General features: G+C 59.5%; 1 protein-coding gene across 1 annotated transcript in view; it reads left to right on the forward strand.

Annotated features, from left to right (window-relative positions):
• Positions 1-11,295, forward strand: part of CORO7 (coronin 7) — a 57,501-nt gene that overhangs the window by 13,219 nt on the left and 32,987 nt on the right. The window contains exons 8-9 of the mRNA XM_078381351.1: positions 3,771-3,862; positions 4,746-4,823. Coding sequence (XP_078237477.1) covers positions 3,771-3,862; positions 4,746-4,823 — 170 coding nt within the window. The remainder of the gene's footprint in view (positions 1-3,770; positions 3,863-4,745; positions 4,824-11,295) is intronic.

The following is an 11,295-nucleotide window of genomic DNA, read 5'->3' on the forward strand; positions in this document are numbered from 1 at the left end:
CCAGGTGGCAAAGTCTTGTGAGCGCTGGGGGGGGGGGGAGAGAAGGGAAGGAGAAGGTGGCATTCGCCTTTCCTGACCATCACGCTGCTACTGCTGGGGTGGCGGGTGTTTTCAGCCATCCTTGCCCCCCCACCCCCGGCCCTGGAGAGCCTTCCAGGGAAATGGGGAGAAATCCTCTGGCTGCTCCCAAGGTTTCTGAGGTTTTCCTTGGAATCCATTAAACACCTGAGGACATGCAACAGTGTCGGGCGGTGCTGCTGGTTTCCCCAGGTTTTACCCCCCTCCCCCATCTAGAAGCACCCCTAGTGTCACCCCCACCTTCAAGGAATGCTTGCTTCGAATGCCAGGGCTCTGGTACCTGAAGCAAAGGATGACTCCCTCCCTCCCCCCCCCCGCCTGGCAGAGAGGCTGAAGTGGTGGAGGAGTCTTCTGCTGACTTGGGTACATAAGCGGGGGTGGGCGAAGGGAGGGTCCTCCCCCCACCTCAGAGGCAGAGGGCCCTGGAGAAGCCGCTCTGCCTCAGGTGTTTCATCTGCCCAACGTCAGGGCTGGCCGTCGCCTCGTCCCTGGAGGAACGGGCAGGGCAGTCGTGGGGCCTGTGTTTGACCCCTCAAGCTAAGGGCTGCCGGGGGAGGATGGGCCTGTTGTTTTGTGGGCTTCCTTCCTTCCTTCCTTCCTTCCTTCCTTCCTTCCTTCCTTCCTTCCTTCCTTCCTTCCTTCCTTCCACCCATCATTAGCTCCTTCCTTCCTTCCTTCCTTCCTTCCTTCCTTCCTTCCTTCCTTCCTCCCTCCCTCCCTCCCTCCCTCCTTCCTTCCTTCCTTCCTTCCTTCCTTCCTTCCTTCCTTCCTTCCTTCCTTCCTTCCCTCCCTCCCTCCCTCCCTCCCTCCCTCCCTCCTGCCCTCCTTCCTTCCTTCCCTTCCTTCCTTCCTTCCTTCCTTCCTTCCTTCCTTCCTTCCTTCCTTCCTTCCTTCCTTCCTTCCTTCCTCCCTCCCTCCCTCCCTCCCTCCCTCCTTCCTTCCTTCCTTCCTTCCTTCCTTCCTTCCTTCCTTCCTCCCTCCCTCCCTCCCTCCCTCCCTCCCTCCCTCCCTCCCTCCCTCCCTCCTGCAGCTTTCCACCCTGCTTTGAGCAGGGCTGAATCAGTTACCCTTTGAAAAAAAGAAATTCACTCTTGTTACTTGTTACCATGTTTGATGTGGCTTAAGTAAACATGTCTGTGTTTATTGTTTGAAAAAGCTAGCTTGGTGCACTCTTCATGCTCCTGCTACTTAGTTTTTCATTACTTCCCATTGCTTTTTTTAAAAATGTTGATGAGAAAGTGGCGAGGGACCGGAAACATCCAGGTTAGAATTGTGTTTATTTGCAGCCAGCTACAGTTGCAAAGAATATATATATATATTTTTACCACATTAAAAACATGTTGCAAGCAAGCAGCCGCCCTGCTGGCTCCTTCTTAATGTGTACTTTGCTTCTTTTCTTAAATATCAAAAAAATCTTGAACAAGCGTTTGCTTTCTAAAGTTTTGTCACTCCCAAGTTTTACAGCAGCAACTAAACCAACAGAGCAAATCAGGGTTTCGAGGGAAAGGCTCAGAGGCTCATCCAAAGGAGTCCGCCAGAAAACTGAACTCTGAGCAAAACTCTTTCAGCCGCTTGACCGCTTTCTGTCTCTCTCTCTCTCTCTCTCTTTTGGCCTGCGTGTTGCCCTGTTTACGGCTGTTCTCCGACTTGGTCTTTAAAAGGGTGGCCTCCGGGAGGGGGCCATTAGCAGGCCCGGTTTATGAGGGCTGTAAGTCAGCGGGGGCAGGAGATCAGCCCAGATGACAATTAGAGGCCCCTCCAGACCTGAAGTCAGGAGAGAGGCAGCTGGAAAAGGCTGGAGGCCGATGAAAAAACAGCCCAGGGGTGGCTTTGAGGGCCGATGATAGCCTTCAGCTTCAGCAATCGTAGGCAGTAAAGATTAAACGAGGAACGGGGGACCGACACCCATGTAGGAACGCAACTTGAGAAACTTCCAGGGGGTGATTTTTATGGTCAAAGGGCCATTTCCTCCAGAACAGCAGCACAGCTGGGCTGGGTGGCCCGAGGCCCTCCTTGGCTGCCCCACGGAGGTGGCCTCTGCCTCCCATTTCTTGGGCCCAGATTTCCTGGTGCCCCAAACCCCTCTGAACGGAGACATGAAGATCTAGGGCCTGTTGAGCACCGACAGTCTTTGCCCCCCCCCCTCTCGCCCCAGGGCTTGGCTTTCAGGTGTGGGGGGCGGGAAGGGGGGAGAGGGAAGTTTGTGGGGGGGGAGGAGGAGGGAGAGAAAGGCCTCCCCAGGCTGGATTCTTGGAGCATCTTCTGCTGTGTATGGTCTGCAAAATGGGGGAGGGGGAGAAAGAGAAGTGGCTGCTCAGGGTGGTTGACTTTCCACCCTGGGAAAAAAAGTAGGTTTTCTATTGTTTCAGAAACCTGTTTGACCAGAGAGGGAAGCGGGGGCCCAATGATGAAGGGGGGGGAGCAGCCCTAATAGCCCTGCCTCTCAAGCAGGACTTGGTTCTCACAAGCCAGGGGGCAAAAGAGTGTGTTGGACTACAACCCCCATCCTCCTTTACCCTAGGGTCTGCCACCTAAGGCTGATGGGACATGCAGCCCAAGCACACTTGGGAGGCCACTGCAACGCCCCCCTCCTGCCTTAAAAGCAGGGTTTGCTACCAGCATGCTTTTCTCCTTCCCTCCCTCCTGGAGTCAGGATCCTACCCAGCCCCTCCCTCTTCTCCCCTCAATCCCCCTCCTACCACAATTTGCACTGTGGAGGGAGGTGGCCTTGAGCAGGGAATAACATGGGGGGGCTCCCCCCCCCGCAAAGTTGGAAGGCTCAGGTATTTTTCATGAGGTTGGGGGTCAGATCCTTCTCTCTGTTGCTGTGCAGCTTACCTCCTCTGTCTGCCTCACTGCCTGCCCCAAAGCCTTCACAGAGCAAGCGTTAGGTGGGGGGGGGAGAAGAAGGAGAAGGGTAACGAGAGACCCCTTGATCGCTCTGGAATCTGCCGGTCTGTTGGTTTTGGCAGCCGAATTGCTGCTTCAGCCAGAGCGGGGTGTGTGTGTGTGGAGGTGGGGGGGGGAGCCAGGCTACCTTTTCCCTCCCCAAAGCAGCTGGGATTCTCATTCCAGGCCTTGTTCCTGCCTGGTAACCTGCCCCCCCTCCCCTCTCCCCCCTCCCCTCCCCTCCTCACTCCCCCACTCTTCTCCCCCCCCCCACACACACACATGGCAGCAACTGCTGAAGCCTTGGTAACTGCTTCAAATGTCAGATGGGGCAAAGAACAAAGAAGAGGGAAGGGCTTCAACTGTAAACCCCCCCCCCCAATCTCAAGTAGCAAAGATGGAGGCAGCATGTCCCCCCTCCCTAATTCACTCTCAGGTGCCCCCCCCTTGCATGCTTTCAAGGGGGAACGTGTGTGGGGGGGCTTTTGCTACGGAGCCCCTGACATCCATGGGCTCTGCCCTCTTTGCCTTGATCCTCATGGCCACAATCCTGTGGGGTGCGGGGGGTGTCAGGCCAGGGGTGTCCCGTGAGGGCCCCACTCGTTCCCCAGATTCGACCAGGGGGCTTCCTGGGTGACCTTGCAGGAGGGAGGAGGTTAAAAAGGGAATGGCCATTGTCTCCCCACAAGCCCCCCAGCTAGAAAACCCCCCGTGTGGGGGAAGGGCACCAGTGAAGCCAGGAAGAGAGCCTCCTGATCCCCCCCTCCCCAGTTCATGACCCCCTTTTCTCTCCTGCCCTGCAGAGCGTCCTGGCTCACGCCAACGGCAAGGACTCCCGGCTGGCCTGGGTGGACGCGGACGGATGCCTCCTCTCCGTGGGGTTCAACCAGGTGGGGCTCCTGCTTCCTGGTCCTCTGATACCCAGGGAAGGGTTTGGCCCGAGGGTGGGTGGGGCAGGGCGAGGGGGGGAGCAAAGGGACAAAACCCCGCCTTGTGTCTCAGCTGTGTTTGGCAGCATGGGTGCAGGATCAGGACCCGGAGCCAGGACCCAGTCAGAAATATACCCTGAGCCAAACTCCGGCCAGGATCTCATTCGGTGAATTGTTTTGGGAGCTGGTGGTAGAAATGCCCTCTGCCCCCTGACACCCCCCCTTTTTGTGCCCCTTTCGGGTTTTGGAGGGTTGAATTAAAGGGTTGCCCCGATGCGGAGCCGGCCTTTAGGATGCGGTTCAACAGCCCCTGCCTCCTGGACCAGCACCTTGGGGGCTGTCACCCCCCCTCAACCGAAAGGAGCCTTTGGTCAGCCAATGGGTTGCAACAGGTGGCGATTCCCGCCGACCTCTCCAGGCCAGCTTTTGTCTCCCACCCAGGCTGGCCAGTTATCCCAGTAGGCAGCCCAACAGTGGGACGTGATACAGCGTGTCCCAGCAGCCGGCCTGCAGAGACACCACACGGCCCCTGAGGCTGGAAGGGGGGAGCAGCCACCCCTGACGAGGAGCCCTCGAGGGTCCTGTCCCCATCGGTTTGGCCAGACGCCCTTTTTAAGCCAGCCAAGAGGGCAGCCGGCCCATCCTGGGCCGGGAATTCCACCATTAAAATCCACAAAAACGGTCTGGCCCCTGAGGGGCCTTCCTTCCTGGCTCCCCAGCCCTTCTTCCCCCTTCCCGCTCTGCCTCTTCCATTGTAAGCACCCCGGGGCAGGGACCTGCCTCCCTGGTGGCAGGAGAAGTGGCCCGAGGGAGCTACGCTGACCGAAGTGGCTGTTTTCCATGGTTGAGAGAGCGTGAGGTCCGCCTTTGGGACACCCGGAATTTCAGCAGCTCCTTGGCTTCCCTCACCCTGGATGCCTCCCCCAGGTAAGACCATGGAGGAGAAGGAGGCGGGAGGCTGGGTGGCCTGACGGTGATAGGGGTGCGTCCGAGGGGGAAGGGGCGAAGTGAGCTTCTTTTGTGGATGGGGGGGGGGGCCCTCAGGAGATCTCCAGCTATTGGGATGATGCTCTGGGGGTTCTCCCCTCTCTGTGCAGAAGGAAAGGACGAGCCCTCGCTCTGCGGCCTTGCAAGCAGCTGTGGGATTTGCAGGAGCCCGAAGGGAAGACGGTCCTTGAGCATCTGTGGCCAACGAGAGAGGGAGGGAGAGACAGATGGCTGTTATCACTGCTGCTTCTTGGGTCTCGTTTCCTGCCTGAATGCTCTGGAGCCGTCTTGGGATGCTGTTTGCCAATGGGCTGATGAAGTGTGGGGGGGGGGGGAGGGAGAGACCTTGAGTGGAGTCTTTGCCTTCTCCCCCCCTCCCCACGTGTCTGTGTGTCCGAGGGAACCAAGGTCAACTCCAGGTGACCAGGCTGGGAGAGCCCTCCCCGCTCTTCAGGTCTCCTATATGAGGCTGGGGGCTCATGGACCACCTCTGGGCTGTTAACTATCTTGGTGGGCTCGGACTGTCTGGGGAGGGTCTTGTGTGTTGTGGTGCCGGGTTTCGGCCAGTGTGTACGTGGGCCACCGGAACGAGAGACAGAGTCGCCCGAGTGAGTGAGCAGCCGGGTTTTCATGGCAGTGGCCGGGAAGGGTCCGTTTTCCTTCGGGGGGACCTCAGCCGTCCTGCCAATGGGAGGTGCCGTTCTGAAAGCGATCTTTATGTTTTGCGCGTTTCTGCACCGGACAGATCTGTGCTCAGCAGTATTACTATAAATTTCTGCTCCCCGAGAAATCCCTATTGTGTGTGTGCTTCCTCCCAGCAAAACCACAGCAGTTTTAAGGTATCCTCATCAGGGGCCGTAAGAGGTCAACGTCAGAATGCTGCAATTACAGTCAATATTTAAGTTTGAAGAAGGGTGGGCTTCGTCTTCCTGCTACGATGGGAGCCAGGTGGTTCAGCAGAGCGATGGGTGGGGGAGGGTTCCTGGGATGCAGGGCTCCCTTCTGAAAGCAGGGGTTCAGCCCTCCCCCCGATTGCTGCCAGTGTCCAGGACTTGCCTGAAAGGTGGCGGCTACTTTTCCCTCCTCCTCCTCCTCCATCTTCTTTTGTTGGGGTGGGTAGGTTAAAAAAGCCACGGAGCCGGGAGTCAATTGATTCCAGCGTGCTGGCTTATTTTGGCTGCGGGCCTTTATCTCTGGTGGAGGAATGCGGCCGACAGGCAGGCAGCCTATGCGCGGCCGCCTCCCTTATCTGCTTGTCACCCCAGGGCTTTGCAAGGTTGCCCAATGGAGCTCAGCCTGACCCGATAAGAAGGGGTGGGAGAGCGGGGCCGGGGGGGGGGGGCTGGGCTGCCTGGCTTGGGGGGCTGGGCAGGGCTGTGTTCCTTGGGCGGCAAGGCGGCTGCGGCTGCTTTCCCTCTGAGCCAGAAGTGGGGGCTGCCTTTTCAAGCGAGATACGATACGCAATCTGGCCCCCAAAGTTGTTCTTTGCTCAAAGCCCTCGGGGCGGGGGAGGCAGGCGCTGGCAGAGGTGCCCCTGGGCTGCTGGAGTGGTGATTTGAACAATATAAAAGCGCTCGCACACAGGCGCGCACCTGCCCACACACCACGGCTGCCCAGTTTTTAGCTGCTGCCTATGTGGAAGACACGGGGGGGGCATAGATGGGCCAGGCCCCCAGGCAAAATGTCCTGCTAACCTGTCTCCCATCTCTCTGTTCCAGCTGTTGTGACAAACACACACACACACACACACCCAGTAAGACATGTGGGGGAAATGGGATGCTGCGCTGCCTCCCCCACGTTGCTCAGCTGCAGAGTCTCCCCAGGGTGGGGGGGGTGACCCCTTCCACGCTGCCACCAAAACAGACATCAGGGAGGGCCCAAGAGGAAACTCAGTCTCCCTCCCCCCCCCTCTCTGGCAGCCCCAGGTGGGGACTGCTTGTGCCCCCCCTCTCCTTATCCTCCCTCCCTCTCCCTCTCCCTCCCCAACAGAAGCAAACTTTGGAGCCTTTGCGCCTTCCTCTTGGCTAATGAGTTGCAGGCAGGCCTGGGCTCTGGAAAGGCAGCCGAGCCGGAACCCTCCCGTTTGGGGTGGAGAAAGAAGGGCTCCCGGAGATCCCAGAGCCAACGGAGGAGGAGGAGGCGGAGGAGGAGGCGTGCAAGGGACCAGAAGGTGCGAGAGGAAGCCTTCCTGGCCCTTCCGTCCCCCCCCCCCCCCAGGCCTTCCCTTTGTCCTGGTGCCCACCGGGGTGTGTGTGTGTGTGTGTGTCCGTGGCTAGCGTCCCTCCGCCAGGAGGCCCCTTCTGGCCTGCCATGGATTCTGGCCTGAGTCCCCTCCTCTCCCTCTTGGCCCTTCTTGGGTAAAAGGAAAAGGGGCTTCTTTCTTTCTTTCTTTCTTCACAGGCTCTGCAGTCACTAAAACAAAAGAATTAAAAGCACCCCAAAAGACTCTGCACCGTTTTTGGAAGGGAAATCGGGCTTCACCGTGGAGGGGGGGGGAAACCTGATTCAGTCGATCACCAAAGGATCCTGGGGTGCGCGTGCGTGTGCGTGCGTGCGTGTGCTGTATGGCGAGGCCGCTCTTTCTCTGTAGGGGAAAGTATGGGATAGTCAAGACCTTCGCTTGCACTCCTTGCTTCCCAGCCCTCTTTGTTCCCTTTGTTTCCCTCTAAGCATCGGTGGGGGGGGGCGTTGTGGTAGCTGCTGTGCCCCCCCCCCCCCACTGGCATGCAGCCCCTGAGGAAACATTGAACTCCAAGGAAGGGTTGGCCCTTGTTGGCAAAAAAGCTTCCCCCCCCCCAAACTGCTTAGTTAGGGCACGGGTTGGTGAAGTGTGGCCGGCCAGCCAGCGCTGAGGTAAAACAACCCCCCCAACACACACACACGCACACGCACACACACACCCCTCTCTTGCCATTCATCCTCGGTTGTTCTTGAGCCAGGGCCTCTCCTGCTGAGGGCTTTCCTGTCAAGGCTTGTCCAAGTGAGACTGAATGAACCCTATATGGGGGGGGGAAGACCCCCACCACTGGCCCCTTTGCTCTCACCTCCCCCAGCCCAGCTGGCAAAGAGACCTCTTCTGATCCTCCCCCCCCCTGCAGCCTAAGCCCCCCCCCCCCACTTTTCCTTCCTTCTCCCCTCTCAGATCCTGCTGAGCAAAGGCCAGGTGAGGCCCTGCTGCTGCTGCTGCTGCTGCTGTTGCTGGAGATTGGGGGGGGGGGGGAAGGCAGGGGTGACTCTGCCCTAGACAGGGCTGTGCCATGGGTTGCATTTCTGGTCCCCCCCCCGGCAAGGTCAGCCATGACCGCCTCCTCCCGCCACGCCCTGCCAGGGTACAGCCCGGGTGGGGGTGGCGTCCAGGGTGCCAGTGGAGCAGCAGTTCTGAATTCAAAAGGTGAAGAAGGGGGTGGCCAGGGCCCGGGGGGGGGGGGGGGAAGTAGCCTTGAAGGTGGCCAGATGGAAACAGCTGCTGGAGTAGGAATGAAGTTCAGGGAGGCTGGTTTAGAGACTTCCAGTAAAGGGGGGGGGGGTGTCTTGGGGGCACGAAAGGAAAGGCAACCACCCACCGGCTGAGGGGGGGGGGAGGGCTTAGAATATCCTCTGGCAGAGCTGGATCGGAATGGTTGAGGCTGAGTCCTAGGTGGGGGCTCCCCTCCCCTTCCAACCCCCCCCACCACCATCACTCCTGTGATTGCCATCTCTGTTAATCATCTGCAGCTGGGCAATTAGCGAAGAGGCTGGAGTGGCTAAGGATAAGGATCTCTCTGGATGTGGCCAAGCCAGTCCTCTGGAGGGGGGGGGGGGGGGGGCGGGGGGGGGGCTTCCTCTTCTCCACCTTTCCTAGCAGGGTTAGCTTTTCCCCTGAGCCCTGCCTTCTCATGAGAGGCCCAGAGGACCTTTTAAGTGCTTAAGGTACGGCACCTGAAAGGCAGACGAAGGGGTTTTATTTGGCAACCTTTATTTGATCCTTGGAGGATTCTTGGCAACTACAGTTGTAAGCTGTAGGCTCCCCCCCCCAGCCCCCTCCCGCCGGACTAAGAACCAAGAAGGGCCCTTAAGGCTGGGCCCATGGTGGTACCTTTTCCATGTCTATCGAGTAGTGTTTGCCTTCCTTTCCTCCCTCTGGGTGTCTATAAACACCTGCGGCTTCTGGAGGAGGGAGGAGTCGGTCGGTCTCCACAAAAGCTTTGGTCAAAGAGAGCCTGTGACTTCTCTTAGAAGGAGGGCAAGAACTATTGGCCGTTTTTGCTGCATGGCTGCTAAAGAACTGCCTGGCTTTTATTCAGAATAAAAGGTGAAAATTCACAAAGTGATGCAGCCATATGGAGTGGGCTGGAGCGCGTGATCATGGCAAGGGGCGAAAAGGGTTTGCGCCGTTGCGTGGACGGGCCTGGGGTCCCCGCGCCCTGTGACAGAAGGGCCGTTCATGGTGTGCCCTCAGTACAGCCTGGAGGCCGACGGCGCGCTTCCGGCGAGAGACCGAAATGGGACGAGGCACGGAATGGGTGGCTGCAGGGCCCGGACTCGGCCAATAAATCCAGAGGGTGACCAGACCCAGCGAGAGTTTTTTGGCGCCTGCAAGGCCGAGAGACCTCCTTTGGCATCAGCCGCTCTGAGGGCGGTAACCGCTTCGCCAAAGGCAGCATCCGACTCGGGAGACGTTCCGGGCGGCTCTGTTGCTGGTCTTGGGCCCCTTCCCTTCTGGGGCCGTTCTGTGCCGCGGTTCGCTTTTGCAGAGGGTGGGCTGAGTCTGGCAGCTCAGTCAGCTGAGAGCAGGCCCTCTCCTCCACCGCCCCGATCGATCCAGCAGCCGCCTCTGGGAAGCCTAAAGCCGCTCTGCGCCCCCCCCCCCGCCTCGCCGCCCTCAGCCTCTCCAGCTGCCTGTGCATCGGAGCCACCCGCCGGCGCTTCCTTCAGCCTGCTGAAGCTTTGACTTCCCTGCCCCGGCCGGCTCAACAGGAAGGGGATTTTGGTTTCGCCAGGGGCGGGCGGGTGTGTGGATCTGAACTCCTTCCATGGTGCTGAGTCAGCCTCCGGGAATGGGCGGCAGCAGCAGCCCGGCCGGCTGTCTCATTCTGGGTGTGTGTCTGTCCGGGAGGGGTCTGTTGGGGGTGGGTGGGTTCAATCGCGGGGCGTTTGGGGACTCCCGGCCCGGCCCAGCCCTTCCCCCATTTCTTGGTGATTCTGAACAGATCTCCTCCTTGCTGCCCTTCAGCCGAGGTACCCCCGGAAGCCACAGCCACCCTTGGCACGGCCGTCTGAAGGACCTTCCCTTGAGCCCCAGGGCATCGTCAAAGAACCACTCACTCGCAAACCCATCCTCCTGCGTTTCTCTGCTCTTCCTCGCCCACCCCTTCCAGGCGTCTGCATGCCTGTCTACGGAGGTTATGCTTTGTGCAGCCGAGGGTTTGGCTCCTGCCCACCGAACAGAGCTGGGGCCAAAGAAAACCTCCCGGTCTTAAAGGTGCCGAAATCCTGCGTGCACTGCTTGCAGCAGACAAAGGCGGCCTCTCCCCTCCCTGAAATGTCAGCTGCCCATGGCTCTGTGTCCCCCCCCCCACAGCCTGCGGATGGACTTTCCTTTCCACCTCAACGGGAGAGTGGAGGTGTCCTTCTGAGGCCAGTCGGACAGTCCCGCCAGGCAGGGGCATTGTGTGTACGCCCAGTGCGCGGCTGACCCAGGAGGTCTCGGGTTGGCGAAGGCTGGAGCAGACGGCTCCCTCCCTCCCTCCCTGCCCCCCCCCCGCCGCCCGTCCCTCCTCCTCCCCCCTCCTCCCCCTCCCTGCCTGCCTGGTAACGGCAGCCCTTTTCGTCTCCCTCCCCGTCGTGGTTGGAAAAATGCACGTGGCTCGCAAGGAAAATATTTGCTCAGCAGTCGTTTTCACAGGAATCTGGGATGTTAATTTGAACAGGCTGCCGGGAGGAGGAGGATGACAATGAAGGCTTTCAGTGGGTCAGCGAGTCCCCAGCGGGGATCTGGGTCTGCCCACGGCTCTCTCTGTGCCCCTGACACCTTGTCCCAGGCCCACCGAGGGAGGAGAGGTGGCAAACGGGCAGGAGCTGGCACCGGTGGGCTGCCACCAGGTCTAAGCAGGAAAGTTCAGCCTTTGCCGCTTGGCTCCCTGCATACAAAGCGGACTTCCAGACCCTGTCTTTCCGTTTGCATCGCCTCCTGTCCCTGGTCGAGGTGTCTTCCACCCGTTTTCTGATATCTGGGCGAGTCGGGTTCAAAGTAACCGCAGGGGGTCTCTGCGCTGGAAAAGGCGCCCGTTCTGGCTGCGCCGGGGCGGCTCGGTGGCGTTTACGATTGCAGCGCCTGCATCGTCTCCTTCCCGGCCCTGGTGCCGTTTGTCCATTTGAGCGGTTGGGCCGAGAGCTCTCTGTGTTTTGACGTGGCCGGGTTGTGGCTGCCGCC

Source organism: Pogona vitticeps, chromosome 13, assembly GCF_051106095.1.
Source record: "Pogona vitticeps strain Pit_001003342236 chromosome 13, PviZW2.1, whole genome shotgun sequence".
Lineage (NCBI taxonomy): Eukaryota > Metazoa > Chordata > Lepidosauria > Squamata > Agamidae > Pogona > Pogona vitticeps.